Source organism: Lampetra planeri, chromosome 78 (assembly GCF_965212315.1).
Source record: "Lampetra planeri chromosome 78, kcLamPlan1.2.h2, whole genome shotgun sequence".
Lineage (NCBI taxonomy): Eukaryota > Metazoa > Chordata > Hyperoartia > Petromyzontiformes > Petromyzontidae > Lampetra > Lampetra planeri.
The window spans coordinates 3721306-3744038 of record NC_136183.1 but is presented as its reverse complement, the minus strand read 5'-3'; the positions used below and the strand labels follow the sequence as shown (position 1 = coordinate 3744038).

The 22733-nt window shown below is 48.0% G+C and overlaps 1 protein-coding gene across 1 annotated transcript; it reads left to right on the top strand.

The window, feature by feature from the left end:
• The first annotated feature begins 471 nt into the window (after positions 1-471).
• LOC144738231 (uncharacterized) lies at positions 472-20694 on the top strand. Its single transcript, XM_078621225.1, is given in 5 exon segments — positions 472-2267; positions 6579-7932; positions 11506-11534; positions 12898-13415; positions 13418-20694. Coding segments are annotated over 4 exon segments (2511 nt in total). The 5' UTR covers positions 472-2267; positions 6579-6606; the 3' UTR covers positions 14056-20694.
• Positions 20695-22733: the final 2039 nt, after the last annotated feature.

The window sequence follows — 22733 nt, the reverse complement described above, 5'->3', positions numbered from 1 at the left end:
CGATGCACCATCTGTACCCCCGACTGTGCCAACACAGTGTACACACACAGTTTGTACACACACAGTGTACACACAGTTTGTACACAGTGTACACACACACAGTGACGTCACCACTCATTAACTCGTCGGCGTGAGACGCCAGGGAAAGCTGTTCCCCGCTAGTGACGTCATGTCACCAAGATATTCAATCCCACCCCCTCCACCGCGATTTTGACTGGCGGTTCATTAACATAATTTATTCATGAAACAGTCGCTATTCCATTGCAACGGGTTTACCAGCCAAGCCCAATAACCCCATATGGGCGCGAGCTATTAACATAATTTATTCAATTACACCGCTGCTTGTTGGGGGAGGGGATTGTGTGATGAACCCCGCGAGTGACGTCATGTCACCTCCTGCTGCCGCGTAACGTCACGATATATCCGGAAGCTGCTGCACCGCGCGCGCGCTCACTGAGATCCGAGGTGAGAAGTTGACATCGTGGTGGTTGTTGTTGTGGTTGTTGTTGATGTTGTTTACCCAGGTAGAGCCTCGCTCTTCTCGTAGGGATATCAATTGAGTAGCAGCGAGTATGGAATTGATGTCCAGGTTGGAACATTACAACGCGGGGCCTAGCCATGCGGGGCTTTGTCTCCTGCCCTCGCCTGATTGCATTTGCTTTAATTCTCTGCTTAAGTTTAATTTGTCTTCATCTGGCTCACTACTTTGAAACTTTGTTTCTTTTAAGTATTTCGTTTTTTTATTATCCTACCAGGCCAAGCCCACTTCAGCTGCTATACCGCTCTTGTTTTCAGAAGCGACCAGTCCAGAACAAAGTGGCTTATCAACGTGTCGAAATGTCTGTCGGTCAAATACTCTAAACGCGTGGTGATGTTGACTCTTAATGTGGAGGGGAAAACCCTGAGGATCCGGAGGAAAATCCACGCGACCACGGGGAGAGAGAGAGACACGCAAACTCCAAATATACAGGAGGGGTCGGGATCGAACCCACCACCTCCTGTATTCCAGGAGAGGCAATTAACATCTCCCAGCCACCATGGTGCACACTCGAGTACATGACCACAATGAGTCTCAGCACTCTAATTCAGGAGCGTTCTGCCGAGTTGGTTTTGCTGATGCACCCTTTAGACCGATGGACAACTATTTTTATGATAATTGTTTTTTTACCCTTTTATCTGGCAACAAAACTGACACCTTCTTTACGAGGAGTCATGTTTGTATAGACCACAATACCTGCAGTCATAATGCAAACAAAAACATACTCTGACTAGGCTCTAAGGAAAGCTGTCTCGGGTGTGGACCAATCAACGTCAAGGACAGTGCAGACATTATCAGAGTTATGTTTTTTTTTTCATTATGACTGCAGGTATTGTGGTCTATGCAAACATGATTCCTCGTAAAGAAGGTGTCAGTTTTGTTGCCAGATAAAAGGGTAAAAGAAACAATTATATGTTTTACTGGCAAATGAGGTTCCAATGGTGTAAACTATTTTTATATTACCAATCAAGGCTCACAGAGCTGTTAGATCTTTTGTCAGAAGCCACCTGGCCATAGATGATAGCTCAACGAAATGGCTTTTCACGTGGAAGATTGTAGCAGCCAAATAATCTAAATGCATGTTACTAAATGTGGAGGGGAAAATCGAAGGACCCAGAGAAAAAATAATCCGAGTGAGCGAGTGTACTCATTTGTGTTAGTGTACTCCTTGAGCGTGCTCTGCGTGCGTGGGTTCGATTCCAACCCTGACGCATTTATAATTGCAGTTTACATTTTTTTATTTTTTATTTCTCTCCCTGTAGTGGCATTGATTTTTCTCCACATTTAGAAACATGCGTTTTGAGAATTTTGCTGCAATACATTTCCATATTATAACCCACTAAGTTGAGCTATCATTTGTGTCCAGGTCGATTCTGAAAAAGAGCTATGCAGCTCAGATGGCCTCACCTGGTAAAATAAAAATATTGTACTGTGTTTGAGGGTTTTCCAATTTAATTTCTCATTTAGCAGTTAAAGATTATGTTTCAGGAGGGTCCTGCATTGGACTGTTTGACCACCACTAACTATATTTTGAGTTTAGGTTTGGGAGAAAAACGGAAAACCCAGTGGAACACCAATGCCGACAGTGACGGCCGACGCCAGGATAGCAGCCACGGGCTCGAAGCGGGGGCAACCCGGCTCTTGTCCCAAGAAAGGAATCCGCTCCCCGCTGCCCTCCACGGTGGCGCATCGCCACGGGGGGGTAAACGCTGAGCCCCATCTTTTCCAGGTCGGTACCTGCAATACACTCGTGGCATAACACGCTCGACACATATAACTCCTGGTTACACACCTGGTGTCCGAGGCGACCCTTAAGGGTGACCCTCCCCAGCAGTCCCACTTCCACTTGCAGTGTGCAGCGCACGATCCGGGGCCTGTAGGCGGCCCACTTCAACCCCGACCACGCTGCAATGTGTTGCACTCACGAGTGACGTTACCGCCGCCCCCGTGTCCAGCAGAATCTGAGTACGCCGCCTGTTCACCTGCCCTTCTACGAGCGACGTGGCCCCCATTATTCCTGCCACCAGCTCCCGCAGCCAGTCACCCGCAGTCGCCGCATTCTGGGGTGTTGTTGTCGGCATCTGTGTGGGGGTCACTCGCTCACCATTATCACGACAGTTTATTTGTGTTGGGACCACGTCGATTGCACCTCTCTGTGGTCCCCTCTTTAGGGAGGCCTTGGTTGTTAACCCTGGTGCTTCTCTCGCGCGGGCGATCTGGGGACTGTCTCTCACGAGATGCCCCCATTGGTCGCATAGATAGCACGCACGGGGAAGGGCGGTGGCTCCATAGGAGGCCCCTTGTCCACTCCCCCTTACCCTCCCAGTGCGCATTTGTTCGAGTCTGCCTCCTATAGAGATACTCGCCTGGTTAGCCCCGCGACCATGGAGCGTAGCCCTCCCACCTCGGACTGGACTATCTCCGCTGTAGACTGCAGCTTGGTAACATTCAGGTGTACTTGGGTCACCTCCCCACATACTTGGGTTACCTCCTCACGTACTTGGGTCTCGTGGCCTGTGAAATCTCCTATGCCGGTCTGTATCCCTGCCACCCATCCTGGGGTTGTCTCACGGGGTCCCGGAGGCTCCCTCGTCCCCCCCCCTCACCTCCTCCTCTGGAAGAAGACTTGCAATGGTGCTATCCCGTCCCATCCGTCGGAATTCCGCACGCTCGCGAGCAAATCTCTCACACACACGTGCGCGTGCTCGGCAAGGGTGTTAAATGGGGGATATGGGCAGTTCGCATCTGGCTGCCACCCCGTTGTGCTTGTCAGATGCTGCTGAACTTTCTCGGCGGCAAGGTCATCGATGATCTCGGCAGTGTATCCCAGGCGTGCGCTCTGTGTTAGCAAGCGTGATTTATTTTCGTGCGCGCTCACTGAGATCTGAAGTGAGAAGTTCACATTGTGGTTATTGTTGTCATGGTGGTCGTTGTTGTTTACCCAGGTAGAGCCTCGCTCCTTCTCTCTTGTTGGGAGGCCGCTTTGGATTGCACCACTCTTCGATTTCACATTAACATGCTAATTTATTACATTAACATCACTAGCCCCGGCCACTTTTTTATGACCCTTGGGCTACACCCATTTCAAACCTTTTAAAAACAGTCTGCCTCAGCAGCAGACCATTCATTTTCTATCAAAGTGTTTTTGTTTGCATTCTGACCACAAGTATTGTGGTTAATGCACACATGATTCCATGTAAAAGGTTTCAGTTTGGTGTTTTAACATCTTAACACCTGTTTTGTTGCCAGAAAAATGGGGAAAACCTATTCTCATATTTTGGTACTGGCAAAGGGTCCATGATGAAATATTACAGTATATTATAGGTGAGCCGTGCGTGTGCAGAGAGGACAATAAGGACCTGGAAGTTAATTAATTTTGTGGCAAAAATGCAGGCCTGATAATATGTAAGGATAATGTGGTAAATGAGAAAATATATAGCAGCGGCGGGGTGTTGGAGTGTGCAGGTGTTACAGGTGTTGATGGTGAACAGGTAAGCTAAAAATTGTGTGAAAACATAACTTACCCTTGAGTACGCATGGAATTTTTGATGTGTGTTTGTTTCATAGTGTTGGCGCAATTTGGTTCTCAAAAAAACACAAAGTCTGCTTTATTTATATACATTTAAACTCATCTTGGAATGTTTTGTATACGGTTTCTCCACATTTATTTCAGTAATTTAGTTTATTGGGAATACAGTACAGTACTTATTTCAATTGTAATGTATATTTTATATGCCGTTTACCTAACCCCATTATTTAGGTCAGGCTTAAATGTTAAATATCGGCATTTTAGCTTTCGCACGGCACTTTCCAAGAATGTAACCTCCACGCTATTCAAGGGGCTGCTGTATTTTTTGTCCATCAGCTATAGTACAGGAGTACGGATTTTCAGCAGAAACTAGATCTCTTCTTTCTTGGTGTAATTACAGCCTATAGTACCATAAAGAGGCTTGGGGTTTTGGTTTGTTTTTGGTTTTCGATGTCTCTGCCTCTTCTCACAATCGTTGAGGATTTTTATGATTTTTGGCTGGCCCATCTAAAACTGCGTGACCAGGAGTCGGATCCCTTTCCTGTTCAATTTGGCTTGTGGCTGAAATTCCCTCTGGCCCCATGCATTACATTACGTAGCATTTTGAAATAATTGTGTTTTGAGAAGCTCGCAATGGCCCTATTAAAAATGCATTTCATACAGTAACAATGATACCCTAATCGATGCCTGGTTATAGTCAAGGGATTGTCCCCTGCTGATCAACCATGTTACGCATGTTGATGATCTGGTCATGGCTACTCAATGATATTGAGTTGGAGAATCGTGTTCTGTACCTGGAGAATTCCATGACGAAATGGGACCTTGCATATGTTCTGCAAAAAGATCACCTCCCTGGGAAAATCTTGACCTAAAGCTTTCGTAACTGCAGGAATTCATATTCTTTGGGTCTTTCGGTTAAGTGACGTGACTTTACCGAACGACCAAAAGAACACCTCCTTGGGAATTTAATGTCATTCAACACTACACCTGCTCAGCTCTCCATGAATAATCAGGTAGTTCTACACGTGGTGGAGGAGCTCCTATACCTGGTTAATGTGTTCACGACCAGCTCTGGTTTGGCATCCAAAGTCTCACTTCAAATTAGTCTTGCAGCATTTTTTCATTAGGCTCTGTAACACTATGTTGGAGCTGCCTGGACTTTTTTTCTATACCAATGTAATAAACCTTCTTGAGACGGCTTCCGGAATCAGTCCTTTTTATTTTCAACTTCCACAGTTACACTTCACACACTCCTCGTTGCTGACAGACAACGGAAAGCGCGCAGACTTCCCGCCAAGTCCCCACCGCGCACGTGGCACCCAGAGCCCCGTACGCGTGTGACTCCTGCTCTTCTCGTTCCCAAGTCTGCTCCCGACTTCTCTCTCTCTCTCTCTCTTAATCCCTTCGTCACGTGGTACCCCCCAGCCAATCCTCCGTAGACAGCGTTGACCGTTCCCGATGGTTTCCTGTCAATCCCGGGACCACGCCTCTGATCCGGCTTCCCATTAGCTGAGGCCCCGATTGTCCAGGCCAATCACCCCTGCTAACATGCCGTGATCACGCCGAGGCCATGCTCCCTGGCTCACCCCTTATTGGCTACAAAGTGGGACCGGCAAGCCAATCCCCACGTGAACCCTCTATGGCTGTTATTACACAAAGCTGTGAGTGTCCATCGCCAAGGTCTAGTCCATTGCAAAGGTCTCGTCAAAAAAACAGGCAATAGTCTACATTATAGACTGCCAATACACTCGCCGAGGTTTAGAACCAGGCTACAGTCGACATTATAGACTGCCAGTACGCTCACCGAGGTTAGGAACCAGGCTACAGTCTACATTAGTCGTTTTTTTTTCTTCTATTCATTTTATTTGTATTATTATTTTCTATCTATGTGACTTTACCGAAATAACCAAAGAATATGAATTCCTGCTGTCACGAAAGTTTTAAGTCAAGATTTTCCCAGGGAGGTGATCTTTTTCTAGAACATATGCAAGGCCCCATTTCATCATGGAATTCAACAGGTACAGAACAAAATTTTATAAGAATGGAAACAGTCAGGAAATTAACACTGCACATATGCAGCTTAAGTTAGATCTGTTCATCCTCGCATTCAAGCTCATCTGAGCCTGGCTTCACACCTCTAAGTTGCAAATGAACATTAATTTATACATTTCTGCATAATACAAATAGTATTCTTTTCAACAGCCGTTGCTATGTTAGCTAATTTTTCTTAAATAAATATTCCTGTCGTAGCTAGACAACCAAAATTGTGTGCTTGGAATTTTTGGTAAACATTAATTTTGAAGACACTAGGGTGTCCAGGCATATTTATGACCATTTGCCCTCGCATTGTGTGCCTTAACAGCCCGTGTGATGAATTGGGGAATCTCTTTCACTATATCATGAAAATATGAATATGTATAGATGTGTAAGTCATGTGTGACTGTGTATATATGCATTCCTCTGTGCCTCAATACTCACATAGATGGTGTGGACATGCTTTTGTGTTTGCAGCTGACGCTCTCTCTGCAGAATTGGCCTGATGGAGCAAAGGCACTCAGCGCAGTTCAGTACAAGAAGGAAACAATGCGACCAGCATGCAAACAGCACGGATCGTACTGGAAACTTGACACAGCACCAGAGAACACACACAGGAGAGAAACCTTTTAAGTGCACTCTGTGTGGGAAGGCGTTTGCAAAGTCATCAAATCTTAAGACCCACCAGAGAACACACACAGGAGAGAAACCGTTTAAGTGCAGTGTGTGTAAAAAGGTGTTTGCATGGTCATCCATTCTTAAATCACACCAGAGAACACACACAGGAGAGAAACCTTTTAAGTGCACTCTGTGTGGGAAGGCGTTTGGAAAGTCATCAAATCTTCAAACCCACCAGAGAACACACACAGGAGATAAGCCCTTCAAGTGCAGTGTGTGTGGGAAGGCATTTTTTGATTCATCTACTTTTAAACAACACCAGAGAACACACACAGGAAAGAAACCTTTCAAGTGCACTGTGTGTGAGAAGGCGTTTGCACGGTCACCAGATCTTCAAAGACACCAGAGAACACACACAGGAAAGAAACCTTTCAAGTGCACTGTGTGTGAGAAGGCGTTTGCACAGTCATCACATCTTCAAAGACACCAGAGAACACACACAGGAGAGAAACCCTTCAAGTGCACTGTGTGTGAGAAGGCATTTTCATGGTCGTCATATCTTCAGACCCACCAAAGAACACACACAGGAGAGAAACTTTTTAAGTGCAGTGTGTGTGGGAAGGCGTTTGCAAAGTCATCAATTCTTAAATCACACCAGAGAACACACACAGGAGAGAAACCTTTCAAGTGCACTGTGTGTGAGAAGGCGTTTTCAAGTTCATTTTATTTTAAGAGACACCAGAGAATACACAAAGGAGATAACCCCTTCAAGTGCAGTGTGTGTGAGAAGGAATTTTTACAGTCATCACATCCTAAAAAACACCAGAGAACACACACGCATCAGAAAATCCACAATAAGTGTAATCTGAAATCGGCTTGTGAAAGTGAAAGTGCTGCAATGACCCCATTGTTCATGAAACAAGAACCAGAAGACAACCCTAGCCTGGACACTTTTAAAGGTATCAAGGTAAAATATGAAGAGGCGAAGGTGAAATGTGAAGAAGTAACAGTGAAGAGCGTAGAAGTGAAGGTTAAATTTGAAGATGATTCAACTCCAAAATCGGACCTTCACATAGATGGAGGCAGTGTGAAGCAGGAACTAAATTCTGACTGTGAGGCAGAGCGAGGCAACTCCCAGGAGTTTGTGGATGTGGAGGTGTGGGTGGACTTCTTAGACAATACAAAGTCAAATGGAGACCAGGTAGATGTGCAAGCTTGAGACAATTAGGCTCCAATGGATGCACCTTTGTCACAGGCCTCTCTAATGAATATAATGTGAAGTTGAACACTCAATTTCTAGGTTCAAACTGCAGTGTAAGAGTGGCCAGTATTTGTGGATCTGTGGGTTGGGTCGTTCTCGAATCAGGAGCGACTCATGTGTTTTTTAACATATCTCATCTTAAACACTCGAAGGGTGCCCATAATGGGCATCTGCCCCTGTTTGCCACAAGATGACCGTTCACTGGCTTGCATGTGGATATGAGTTTGTAAGTCGGGGGCGATGATTGATATACCAGTCGGATTTGAACCTTGAACCTCTGCAACAAATAGAGAATGTACTACTACTTGGCTTCCCTCTATGAGAGTGCTGCACATATAGGCCTAATCTCGTCAGAGATCAACTTGTAAATACGTTGTGACGTGATGCAGTACAGTTCATTATAGTAATAAAATGTTGCCAATGTGCCTTTTGATTCTTTTGAATCATAATTGAAAGAATACCTGTCTGATTCTGTACGTACATGCAACATTTTGTGTATTAATGTCAAACATGGAATATGTGATGTCCGGACAAAGTATCTGTTTTGGTGGTACGGGTCAAAGGGTATTTTTGTGAATCAGGCCGCATCTGACTGGGGCAACTCATTGTCTTTGAAATCGGGAGCATAGTCGGATAATTTATCAGTTAAGGTATGCCACTTAAAAGTTACGTATAGGAGATACATTCTCCACAACAACACTAATTATCATTTTGTACTACGTATATACATTTTGTCGAACTGAGACTTGAAATGGACCTTGCTGATGAACATCAGTTGAAGCAAAGCCCGACTGTTGAGACATTGTACACCAAAACCAGTCCACAGGTGTCCTGTACTGAACACATGCATTCCTAAAAGGCAGTGTTATTTATAGTTTGTGTAAAACATTTGAAGGCATCGCGGATTTTTGTTACAGATTTGTATTCTAGCCTAGGTTTTTATTGAATTTTTCCTTCCATTTAAATTCAACTTTCTGTATGTGTCCATTGATATCCCACCTTGTTTACCACATGTTTACTTAAATATGTAGACGCTTCCTCTGAAGACATCGCCCCAAATTAACGAGTGGGCTACGTCAGGGCCTCCTCCTCTCTCTGGCTTGTGATGTCACCAAGAGCAGAACTCGCCTCCTCGGAATCTAACGACTGCACTGTCTTGGAATGCATTTACAAAGTAATCAAATCTTCACAACTGCCAGGGAACACACATTAAAAAACACTTAATGTACACTTGGAAGGCATTTTGAATTGTTTTGAAACTGAAACACGCGTAAGGAGGTCTACAAGGAGCAGAGTCTGAGATTGACGTGTGAAATTTGAAGTTCCATAAACCCATCTTTTGTGATTCAAGGACCCAATAAAGATGGCAGCTGGGAAACGTCACCATTTGTGAAGGTGACCTGTGAAGGCTCTAGGGTTTGACTTCCAGGTCGCTAATGGAGCCAGAGACTAATCACATCCATTTGTGGATGTGGAGGTTTGGGCGGACTTTTCGTACAATGTCGAGTAGAAGCAGACAGCATGTGTGACCATTAGTGTTGGGTTGACCTGTAACCAAAAGCACGAGACACGGTTTCCCAATGTTTATTTCAATTGTTTAGTTTTTAGTTGATTTGGAATACAGTACTTATTTGAAATGTAATGTAAATTTTAGTTGACGTTTACCTAACGCCATTACTTGGGTAAGGCTTACGTATTGAATATCGCGTTTTTAGCCGTCGCGCGGCATTTTCCAAGAACGTAACCTCCGATATTCAAGGGGCGGCTGTATTTTCTGTCAATCGAGCAGGGGTGGTTTCTTCATTAGGGCGATTGGGCGACGCACCACCAAAGTGTGAAAGGGACTTTTTCAATCACATTCAAAATCTCATTCAACCACAGAGTTACGCTAGCCGTTACTGTGCCTCTGGATATAGTCCAATCAGCGTCATGTCACGTTCTGTGGAGTACCGCCTCCTTTTGGGCGATTTCACTCTGGCTGAGAATCGCCCAGAGTGTTCCCATAGACTTACATTCAAAGATGTTTTTTTTCGAATGGTAGGCGCTGCAATGCATTCTCTATGGCTTCCGGGAGGGCTCGCACTAACGTGCTTACATCATCATACGTAAGCACGTTTCAGTCAATATTATTTGTCGCCACCTAGTGGAATCTTTAATAAAAGAAACTGAGTGGATTGTAATAATAGTGAGTATAGAAACAAACAAGGAGATGTATTGTAAGAGTCACTTTATTTTTCATCAATATTAAAGTTGCCTTTACATGCTTAAGCTGTTAATTTATCCATTGCATGGGTGGACCTTATCCTTAACAGTCATCCACACATTTGCCCCCCCTGAGAGATTTTGCAGGAGCCGCCACTGCAATCGAGTACAGCAGGGGAGTACGGATTTTTACTAGAAACTAGATCTCTGCTTTCTTGATGTAATTAAGGCCTATGGTACCCTAAATAGGCTTGGTGCTTTGGGTTCCTTGATTTCGATGTCTCTGCCTCTGCTCACATTCGTTGAGGATTTTTATGATTTTTGGCAAGCCCATCTAAAGGTGCGTGACCAGGAGTTGGAACCATTTCCTGTTCAACTCGTCTTGTGACAGAAATTCACTCTGGCCCAATGCATTACATTTGTAATGTGAGGTTACACCTGGATGATGATGATTGGCTCTGCTGGCTTCAGCCTGCAACCAATGGGGAGTCGAGTTAGGGGCGTTGCCCTGGTGCCGTACAGTAGATTCGGGAAAGTCCCAGGGTTGTGGCTGAGGATTGGCTGCGGGGCATCACGTGGGCCAGGGATTTAAAGGAGCGGAGAAGCCACGCTGGTGCCGTGGTCCGGAGCCTGCTACGTGGCAGGCCCCGCAGTCTCTTTCTCTCGCTGTCAGCCAACAGCGTGAAGGAGCAAGGGAACTGGAGGAACGAATGTGGTGGAAGCTGTGAACGAAACTGAATAAAGAATTCTCAATTCACGACGTCGTCTCAACGGGGTTTATTACACATTACATAGCATCTTCAATAATTATGTAGTTTGAGAAGCTCACAATGGCCGTATAAATGAATTGCATTCGTCGCGGTTAAAAATAATATGCTTATCGATGACTGGTTATAGTTAAGGGATTATTCCCTGCTGGTCAGCCCTGTTGCATCTGCTGATGATCTGGTAATGGCTACTCAATGAGATGGATGGCTGAGGTGCCATCTCTTGTTTTGCCGGACACACACAGTAACAATAACAACCGCAATTCGCCACTAAGTGGCGGTCACGTCACCATGGCGCTTGTGCCAGGTTATGTGCACGGGGTAGACCCAGGTGCCATGGGTCGACTGACTCAGTTGACTGGCCGATGCACCATCTGTACCCCCGACTGTGCCAACACACAGTGTACACACACACACACAGTTTATACACACAGTGTACACGCACAGTGTACACACACACAGTTTGTACACAGGGTACACACACACAGTTTGCACACACAGTGTACACACACACAGTGACGTCACCGCTCATTAACTCGTCGGCGTGAGACGCCAGGGAAAGCTGTTCCCCGCTAGTGACGTCATGTCACCAAGATATTCAATCCCCACCCCCTCCACCGCGCTTTTGACTGGCGGTTCATTAACATAATTTATTCATGAACCCGTCGCTATTTCATTGCGACGGGTTCAGCAGCCAAGCCCAATCACCCCACGTGGGCCCGGCTCATTAACATAATTTATTCAATTACACCGCTGCTCGTTGGGGGAGGGGATTGTGTGGTGAACCCAGCTAGTGACGTCATGTCACCTCCTGCTGCCGCGTGACGTCACGATATATCCGGAAGCTGCTGCACCGCGCGCGCGTTCACTGAGATCCGAGGTGAGAAGTTGACATCGTGGTGGTTGTTGTTGTGGTGGTTGTTGTTGTTTACCCAGGTAGAGCCTCGCTCCTCTCGTAGGGATATCAATTGAGTAGCAGCGAGGATGGAATCGATGTCCAGTTTGGAACATTACAACGCGGGGCCTAGCCATGCGGGGCCTTGCCTCCTGCCCTCGCCTGATTGCATTTGCTTTAATTCTCTGTTCTTTCGGTAAAGTCACGTAGAAGGGAAATAATGAAATAATAAAAATAATAAAATAATTATCACGACGTTTCGACTGCTTGCGTTGTGGCCGAAACGTCGTGAGAATTATTTTATTATGTTTTGTTTTTATTATTTTATTGTTTCCCTTCTACGCGACTTTACCGAAAGAACCAAGAAGATAAAGTCACGTAGAAGGGAAATAAAAAATATGTTTATTATTTTATTACTTCCCTTCTACGTGACTTTACCGAAAGAACCAATAAGATAAAGTCTTTGCTATGTTAGCTGAGTTTAGCTTTTATAAATATTCCTTTTGCAGCCGAAATTGTGTTCTTTGTGTTTTGGGTTAACATTTATTCTTAAGATACTAGGGCTTTTACAGGCATATTTATAGGCCATTTGCCCTCTCATTGTGTGCCTTCACAGCCCGTGTGATGAATTGGGGAATATCTTGAATATATGAATAAATCTAGACGTGTAAGTCATGTGTGACTGTGTATATATTCATTCCTCTTGTGTCTCGATACTAATGTAGATGGTTCTTCTTGGTTCTATCGGTAAAGTCACGTAGAAGGGAAGTAATAAAATAATAAAAATAAAACATAATAAAACAATTCTCACGACGTTTCGGCCACGACGCAAGCAGCCGTCCTCAGGTGAAAACCAGGTCTGTCGAGGCAACAGCGTCTGAATGAAACAGCACACGTGCTTGGAGCATATATATATAAGCTGGGTTGGAAAGAACCAAGAAGATGAATCTGCAGTCACGAATAGCTTTAAATCGAAATTTAAATCGAAATGTAGATGGTGTGGATATTTTTTTCTGTCTGCACCTGATGCTTCCTCTGACGTTTCTTCTACAGAATTGGTCTGATGGAGCAAAGTCACTCGGCGCAGCTCGGTACAAAAATACAACAATGGGACCAGGATCCAAACAGCACGAATTGTCCTGGAAGTTTGACACGGCACCAGAGAACTCGCACAGGAGAGAAACCCTTCAAGTGCACTGTGTGTGAGAAGGCATTTCTAGATTCATCACATCTTAAAATACACCAGAGAACACACACGGGAGAGAAACCCTTCAGTTGCGCTCTGTGCGGGAAGTCCTTTGCACTGTCAGCACAACTTAAACTACACCAGAGAACACACACGGGAGAGAAACCTTTCAAGTGCACCGTGTGTGAGAAGGTATTTGCATGGGCATCAGGTCTTCAGATCCACCAGAGAGCACACACAGGAGAGAAACCCTTCAAGTGCAGTGTGTGCGAGAAGGCATTTTCACAGTCATCAAATCTTAAGATACACGAGAGAATGCACACAGGAGAGAAACCAAACAAGTGCAGTGTGTGCGGGAAGACATTTTCAAGTTCATTTTATTTAAAATACATCAGAAAATACACACAGGCGATAACCCCTTCAAGTGCAGTGTGTGTGAGAAGGAATTTTCACAGTCATCAAATCTTAAAATACACCAGAGAACGCACACAGGAGAGAAACCTTTCAAGTGCAGTGTGTGCGGGAAGGTCTTTTTAAGTTCATTTTATCTTAAAATACACCAGAGAACACACACGGGAGATCAACTCCTCAAGTGCATTCCGTGTGGGAAGACGTTTCCACAGTTACCACAGCTTCAGAGACACCAGCTTACACACAGGCATCAGAAGACCTCCAAGGAGCGGAGTCTGAAATCGACTTGTGACAGTGCTGCAATGAGTCCATCCCTCCTGAATGAAGAAGCAGAAGTGAATTCCAGCTTGGACGCAATGAAATGTTTCAAGGTGGATTTTGAAGAGGTGAAATGTGAAGAAGTGATGGTGAAGAGCGAAGAAGCGATGGTGAAATGTGAAGATGAAGATTCAACTCCAAAATCGGACCTTTACATCGATGTAGGCAACGTGAAGCAGGAGGAGAATTCTGACTGTGAGTCAGAGCGAGGCAACTCCCAGCAGTTTGTGGAAGTGGAGGTGTGGGTGGACTTCTTAGACAAGACAAAGTCAAATGGAGACCCGGTAGATGTGTAAGCTTGGGACAATGAAGCTCCAATAGATTCACCTTTGATAATTGGTGTTTTTACCCTTCTATCTGGCAACAAAACTGACACCTTTTTTACAAGGAGTCATGTTTGCATAGACCACAATACCTGCAGTTGTAATGCAAACAAAAAACACAACTCTGATAATGTATGTGCACTGTCCTTGAAGTTGATTGGTCCACACCCGAGACAGCTTTACTTAGAGCCTAGTCTCACATGGTGTTGGACCACATGACGCCATTAGGCGCACAACTCAAAGACAATGCACCATCAGAGTATTAAGAGCTCGGGGCAAACATTTACACCATTGGAACCTCATTTGCCAGTAGAAAAATATGACAATTGGTTTTTTACCCTTTTATCTGACAACAAAACTGACACCTTTTTTACAAGGAGTCATGTTTGCATAGACCACAATACCTGCAAGTGCACTATGTTTGAGAAGGAATTTTCACAGTCATCAAATCTTAAAATACACCAGAGAACGCACACAGGAGAGAAACCCTTCAAGTGCAGTGTGTGCGGGAAGGCCTTTTCAAGTTCATTTTATGCAAGCAAGCACGCAAGCAAGCAAGCGAACTTAATATAAAGGATTTAAAAATACCAGTTGACCAGTATCACAAGAACAACAGCTCCCACGTGAGTTATCTGTACAGCTTACTTCTGTAGTAGATTCAATGAGACGTGCACGACGTAGTCTGAGGCACACTTGTTTATTAACCGTTTCACTCAATACAGGCCAATGTATACAACACTCGAAGGGGTATCGGCCCCTTCACCCGTCTAACAGGGAGATCCCACGATCTCTAACCCGGCTAGCCTACTCCCAGAGCTAGGGGAGGCTAGCTGATCCAGCTCTGGCCAAGCTGGGATCACGGCACCCTGAGTCACCAGACCGGCTCTTACAAGAGCATCGGCTCTGGGCTCTCGGGGCCACGCCACTGGCTTGCCCCGGTTGGTCCTTAGAAGGACAGCGATCCAGGGGAGTCCCAGGGCCTATCTAGCTGGTCTTCTTTCTTCACTGGTTTAAGCTGAACACTGAACCTCGAGCCCACCGGCTCACCGCCTTATATAGCAACTCCCCCCCCGAGGGGTGGAGCCGTGGGGGATCACAGCGCCGTTTCAGCCCCCCAGGGCTAACCGATGCGGACGTGGATGTAAGCATCCTTCCGCGTGCGGGCATAACCACCCCTGGTGTGTTTGTTCGCCCTCCCGTAACACCTCTACACTTCCAAAAAACACACTTTCTCCTAATAATCACGTATTCCATGTTTGACCCTTATAGATAAAATATTACACGTACGCACAGAATCAGACAAAGTATTAGTTAAATTATCATTCTAAATTATCGATAGGCATATTGACAAAATGTAATTAAATTTCGATTTATAGCTTTCGTGACTGCGGGGATTCATCTTCTTGGTTCTTTCGGTAAAGTCGCCACGTAGAAGGGAAGTAATAAAATAATAAAAAATAAAACATAAAATACAATTCTCACGACGTTTCGGCCACAACGCAAGCATTTTTATTATTTTATCACTTCCCTTCTACGTTACTTTACCGAAATAACGAAGAAGAAAAATTTAATTACTGAACCGTAATGTACTGCATGGTGTTATATCGTATTTACAAGAAGTTGATCTCTGTCGGATGAGGCCTACACCTGTCGCACTCAGATTGAGGGAAGCCAAGTGGTGGTGCGCTCTCTTTTTGCTGCAGAGGTTCAAGGTTCAAATCCGACAGGCATCCCTGGTTAGTCCAGGAACATTAATTACAAATATGCACCATCCTCTTAACAGCGGATTCTAAAACACCGTCATTCAAAACGTGGATGCGATTGCATGCTGGCGTTGTGGTTACAATTAGGCAAATTCAAAACATTACCCACAAATTACACAACTGAGGTTGCACATCAATCATCGCCCCCGACTAACAGACTCATGCCCAACATCAGAGGTCGCAATCGGGTACCCGATACCCGTACCCTACCCGATACCCGGCTACCCGTACCCGGCCGGGTATCGGGTAGGGTACTCGTTTGCGACCCTGGTGCAGCCGAGTACGGGTAGGCCGTGAGTCACTGGTGAGTCACCGTTTGTCACTCATTTCCCAACGTCTCTTCTCACAATTCAAGTTCCTAGAATCAACCCACCCGCGCCTGCAACATGGCTTCATCCCAGAGGTCGCAATCAGGTACCCGATACCCGTACCCTACCCGATACCCGGCTACCCGTACCCGGCCGGGTACGGGTAGACCGTGAGTCACTGGTGAGTAACCGTTTGTCACTCATTTCCCAACGTCTTGTCTCTTCTCACAATTCAAGTTCCTAGAATCAACACACCCGCGCCTGCAACATGGCTTCATCCCAGAGGTCGCAATCGGATACCCGTACCCTACCCAATACCCAGCCGGGTACGGGTAGCCGGGTATCGGGTAGGGTACGGGTACCCGTTTAGCGACCCTGGTGTGGCCAGGTACGGGTAAGGAATCAAAACCCGTTTGCGACCTCTGCCCAACATGCAGGCTGGTACAGGACCACCTTATGCCACACAGGGACAGCTGCCACTATAGTCTTGAAAAATAATGACATTTGATTAAATTATGCTAAATTAAATAAGGATTTACACTATGAGACATCTCCTTTACCAGTGGCAAAATATAGTAATAGGTTTTAACAAATCTAACTTCAAGGACAGTGCATATCATTATCAGAGTTGTTTCTTTTTGTTTGCATTTTGACTGCTTGTGTTGTGGTTATTGCCAACATGATGCCTTGTATAAAGGTGTCAGTTTTTGTACCAGTTGAAAGGGTAAACACCTACTACTATATTAGGCTCGGTTTCGTTACCGAGGGGTATATTTACCAATCTCGATAATACAATGAAAAATGTGTCGTAGCTCAATCTAGATTTGTTAACGCACCACCTTGGTATGGCAACCCTTTTCGAAACACAAAGATAACTTTTTGAAACAATCTTATCGGTACCAATATGCGCGTTGCCTGTGTGTGTGTTGTCTGGGGAGCGGTAGTGTAGCAGTTAGCGCGCTGCGCTATGAACCTGGCGAACAGGGTTCGATTCCTGCTCACGGCCAACACCACCAGTGACTATTCATCTGAACCGGTCCCGGGCCTCCCCTAGGTCGACTCAGCCTCAAATGAGTACCTGGTGCGTTGTGTAAACATCGCCACTGGGGAGACAAAGGCGGCCGGGCGTGGTGTTGGCCACCCATCCCCTCGTGTGCCGTGCCAGCCTTCATAGGTGCTGCTCGCTAACAGCACTTTCCCCAAGTCTGTTAAGGCTACACGGGGGATCTTTGTCTTTATCTTTGTCTTCTTGCTCACTGTTGAGTTTAGCGGCTTCCGAGGTGCTGAGTTCCTTGTACCGAAAATCCGGCCTTCATAGGTGCTCGCTAACAGCACTTGCCCCAACAGTCTGTTAAGGCTACACGGGGGATCTTTGTCTTTATCTTTGTCTTCTTACTCACTGTTGGGAGTGAGCGGCTTCCGAGGTGTTGAGTTCCTTGTTCCGAAAATCCCTCAGGTGTCCAGCAAGGTCGCTGGGTCGGGGTGTGTGTGAACACACGGTGCTCTCGGCTGCTTGGCCAGTCTCTCTCCACCGCTGGGGTGATTGCCGAATCGGCACGCTGGTCACGATGTCGGTGGTGCCCGTGCTGGCAGCAGAGGTCGCAAACGGGTTTTGATTCATAGTAGTAGGTGTTTACCCTTTCAACTGGTACAAAAACTGACACATTTATACAAGGCATCATGTTTGCAATAACCACAACACAAGCAGTCCAAATGCAAACAAAAACAACTCTGATGATGATATGCACTGCCCTTGAAGTTAGATTTGGTGTCATTTTTTGTACCAGTTGAAAGGGTAAAAACCTATTACTATATTTTGCCACTGGTAAAGGAGGTCTCATAGTGGGTTTTGATTCCTTACCCGTACCCGGCCGCACCAGGGTCGCAAACGTGTACCCGTACCCGGCCGTACCCGTACCCTACCCGTACCCGGCCGGGTATCGGGTAGGGTACGGGTATCGGGTACCCGGTTGCGACCTCTGGGATGAAGCCATGTTGCAGGCGCGGGTGGGTTGATTCTAGGAACTTCAATTGTGAGAAGAGACAAGACGTTGGGAAATGAGTGACAAACGGTGACTCACCAGTGACTCACGGCCTACCCGTACCCGGCCGCACCAGGGTCGCAAACGGCTACTCGTACCCGGCCGGGTACGGGTAGCCGGGTATCGGGTAGGGTACGGGTATCCGGTACCCGGTTGCGACCTCTGGCTGGCAGGGATGATGGGTCCGGCTCCGTCTGCATTGATGTGCGCGATCATCCCGTCGCCAGAAACCACTCGCACCAGACACTGTTGATCCTTGTAGACTGTGGAGCGAGTTGGAGAGACAGCGCCTGTCGTCTCCCCCCCCCTCCCCCTCTTCAAGAGAGTGCTCTTCAAGTTGTTTGTGTAGTGACATAGAACGGTCACTACTGTGTCGGTCCGTACGAGGGCTGGGGGCTCCAAGAGGGTGCCTGGGGGGGTCACGTGGTGGAGGGACCCAGACCTTCCCAGAGGTGGGGGAAGGGAGGCGTGGCCTGGGAAGGGAGGCGTGGCCTGGGCAGGGAGGCGTGGCCTGGGAAGGGAGGCGAGGCCTGGGAATGGAGGCGTGGCCTGGGCAGGGAGGCGTGGCCTGGTCAGGGAGGCGTGGCCTGGGCAGGGAGGCGTGGCCTGGGCAGAGCCGGCCACGCTACCCACTACATCTGTAGGAATCATGCTGCACGGAGGACACGCTACAGATCAAGTTATATCGTTCCGTGTCAGTCTCTGATCCGAACCTCAATTAAACTTCGCCTGCCGGTTGCGATTTCAAGGGGCACTCTCACGAAGTGGTTGCACCATGATAATTTATTTTTCACCCTTCTATCTGGCAACAAAACTGACACCTTTTTTACAAGGAGTCATGTTTGCATAGACCACAATACCTGCAGTCATAATGAAAACAAAAAACACAACTCTGATAATGTATGTGCACTGTCCTTGAAGTTGATTGGTCCACACCCGAGACAGCTTTCCTTAGAGCCTAGTCTCACATGGTGTTGGACCAGATGACGCCAAAAGGCGCACAACTCAAAGACAACGCACCATCAGAGTATGAGAGCTCGGGGTAAGCATTTACACCATTGGAACCTCATTTGCCAGTAAAAAATATAATTGTTTTTTTACCCTTTTATCTGGCAACAACACTGACACCTTTTTTAGTGGTTGCACCAGTTTTCCCACCAAGGGTTGACTTTGATAGGAGCGCACTCTATGGTCGTAAGTGTTGGCTGTACACTGCCACCGACAATAGTAATATTACAGCACTCCCCCCCTAAGGTTTGTATTGGCGTCATCTGGTCCAACACCATGCGAGACTAGGCTCCAAGGAAAGCCGTCTCGGGTGTGGACCAATCAACTTCAAGGACAGTGCACATACATTATCAGAGTTGTGTTTTTTGTTTGCATTACGACCGCAGATATTGTGGTCTATGCAAACATGACTCCTTGTAAAAAAGGTGTCAGTTTTGTTGTCAGATAAAAGGGTAAAAAACCAATTGTCATATTTTTCTACTGGCAAATGAGGTTCCAATGGTGTAAATGCTTGCCCCGAGCTCTTAATACTCTGATGGTGCATTGTCTTTGAGTTGTGCGCCTATTGGCGTCATGTGGTCCAACACCATGTGAGACTAGGCTCTAAGTAAAGCTGTCTCGGGTGTGGACCAATCAACTTCAAGGACAGTGCACATACATTATCAGAGTTGTGTTTTTTGTTTGCATTACAACTGCAGGTATTGTGGTCTATGCAAACATGACTCCTTGTAAAAAAGGTGTCAGTTTTGTTGCCAGATAGAAGGGTAAAAACACCAATTATCAAAGGTGAATCTATTGGAGCTTCATTGTCCCAAGCTTACACATCTACCGGGTCTCCATTTGACTTTGTCTTGTCTAAGAAGTCCACCCACACCTCCACTTCCACAAACTGCTGGGAGTTGCCTCGCTCTGACTCACAGTCAGAATTCTCCTCCTGCTTCACGTTGCCTATGTAGGGGTGTTAGAGAGAGAGCCCGTTATGCATGGCAGCTTATGGCAAACAAACACAGTGGGCGGGGCTACGTGAGTGCACGGGGAGGTGCCCTCTACGACGTCCGCGCCAGGCACCCTGGGGGGCTCATTCGGACGTTATGATCCCCCGGGGCCCCACCCTTCAGCGAGGGGTTGGGTATAAAAGGGGATGTATCAAAGGGCTCGGGAGAGATGTTAAGCTAACGAGGGAAGACTGAAGCCGTCTTAGATAGAGCCCTGGACTCCCCTGGTTCGCCGTCCTTATATGGGCCGAACAGGACCGAGCCAGCGGCGTGGTCCCGCGAGCCAGAGCCGGTGCTGGTCTGGGACTCCGGGTACCGGGCCCGACTTACCAGTGTCGGGCCGGATAGCCTCCCCTAGCCCGTTAGTGGAGGACTAGGAGGCAGGCTAGGAGTAGCTAGGACGTGTATCCTCAGCTAGTCGGGTGAGGGAGCCGATACCCCCTCCAGTATTGTATGCCACGAACGTGCTGTGTTAAATAAACCCGTGCGCCTCCAACTACGGTGTCCAAGAGTCGTGAACGCTACTACATCTGGTGTCGGAAGTGAAACAACTACGAACATGGACACGCGCCGGACGACTCGAGTCAGCGTACCAGAGGCGGAGGACACCGCGGCAGTCGGGGAGCCCGAGACTGCTGAAGATGGCATCGAGCAGCCGGGCCCGGATGCATCCACACCACAGCAGCTGGAGGAAGGGGAGCCGTCGACAGAGGGGCTGAGGCAGGCGCACGCGAAGCTGGCCGAGCTGCTGTACGCCGCTGCCACCATGCTCGACCGCATCACACAGCTGGGGGCTGCTGGACCGCCACGGGGCGACGGCAGCCGACGACCACAGCGCCTTCCCGCCATTTCGACGGAGCACCGTTTTGAAAATCCCGCCATCGCCGCTGCTGCTGTTGAGGGCGTGGCCGGTTTGAGCATCGCATCCAGCGGCGGGAGTACAGTACCTGCCGCGTCACCACCAACGGACGGAACGTCACCACGGGTGCGACCGGCGATGCCATCGCTTGTTCGCGCCGACGCAGAGCCGAGTGAGGGGGACGAGGGAGTGCGATCTTCCGCGGCAGCCGCTGCCTTACATCAGCGACTACCTCCACTCAAAGAATTTGTGGCCGAGGAAGGCGACTGGGGCGGCTTCCAGCGGCGCTTCCTCGCTCACCAGGAGATGGCACAGTGGACGGACGCCGAAGCCCTCCGTGCGCTGCCGGCACTCCTCGACAGCGACGCCCTCGCCACTCTAACATCGGCAACAAAGGAGAGGCGCTCCACGCTGCAAAAGGCGATGCAGGTGCTGGCTGCAGTATACGGTCCGCCGTCGGACTGTCGCCAACTCTTTTACGATCGCCAGCGGGGGGCAAAGGAGTCGCCCCTGGCGTACCGCACAAGCCTCCTGGCACTGGCGAAGGCGGCTTTTCCACGGATGGACAACGAAGGTGTCGACGCCATGGTTACGGAGAAGATACTCCTGCTGGCGGACGACTTAGATATCATCATCGTCGCACAGGACGATGCAGAGATGTGCTCCCTCCAAGCGGCCCGACTCCTCCACGCAAACCTGTGCTCACAACGACGGAAGGCCAGCAAGGCGGCGAGCGGGCGTGCCGTCGCTGCAGCCACCCTCCCGGCGGAGGAGGTTTGCACCATCAACCATCAACGGCAGCATGGAGCGGGAGTACGAGAGGACCGGGGCGGCTCAAGCCATCTACAACATCCATCGTCGTCGCCAGCGCTCCCGCGCTGTTACAACTGCGGCATCCGGGGCCATGTCGCCTCGGGGTGCCGCTCTCCTCGGCAGCGCGGGACGACACCTCAACGGGACGCCGGCCCTCGTCACAAGCTCCACCATTATAATCCGGCGAGTCGCGGCACCCCTCATGTTTGGCCCACGCACACGCCCGTCACACACTCAAACACCACAGCGAAGGGGGGGCCAACATCGCGCACCATCGCACCAACACGCACCACTCTGGGTACTCAGATTGAACCCAGCCAGTGGTCCGTGTTGGCCCATCGTGTTGTAGCCGCGTCGTCGGGGTCGTCGGCCGTTGTGGGGCACATCGACGGGGTCGAGGTGCGCATCCTGGTCGATACGGGAGCATCGGCGACCATTATTTCGGAGTTAATTTACAATATTCTCCCTGCCCAGAGCCGTCCTTTGATGCCTGTTAACGTGCCATTCTTTGCTGCTAACGGGGGCTCACTTGGCATCATCGGACAGATTCGAGCCCAAATTTGTATCGGGGATATTAAATTGTCTGGGCCGATTTTTGTTTCCTCCTCGCTGGCGGTTCCGTGCCTGCTGGGGACGGACTTCCTGGCCAAAATGCCGATTAGGATATTAATCGACCAGGGATGCATTGAGCTCCCGTCGGGCCACCGCATGCCGTTTCTGCCATCCCCCGTTACGAGTCGCGCGGCGTTCGCGGCGGTGCCGGCGTTCGTAGATAGAACGGTGCGTGTTCCTCCGGGGGCACAAATGTTGATTCCTTTGAAACTTCGGCGGCCCTTCGCTAAGGGCATTGGGGCCCAAGGGGT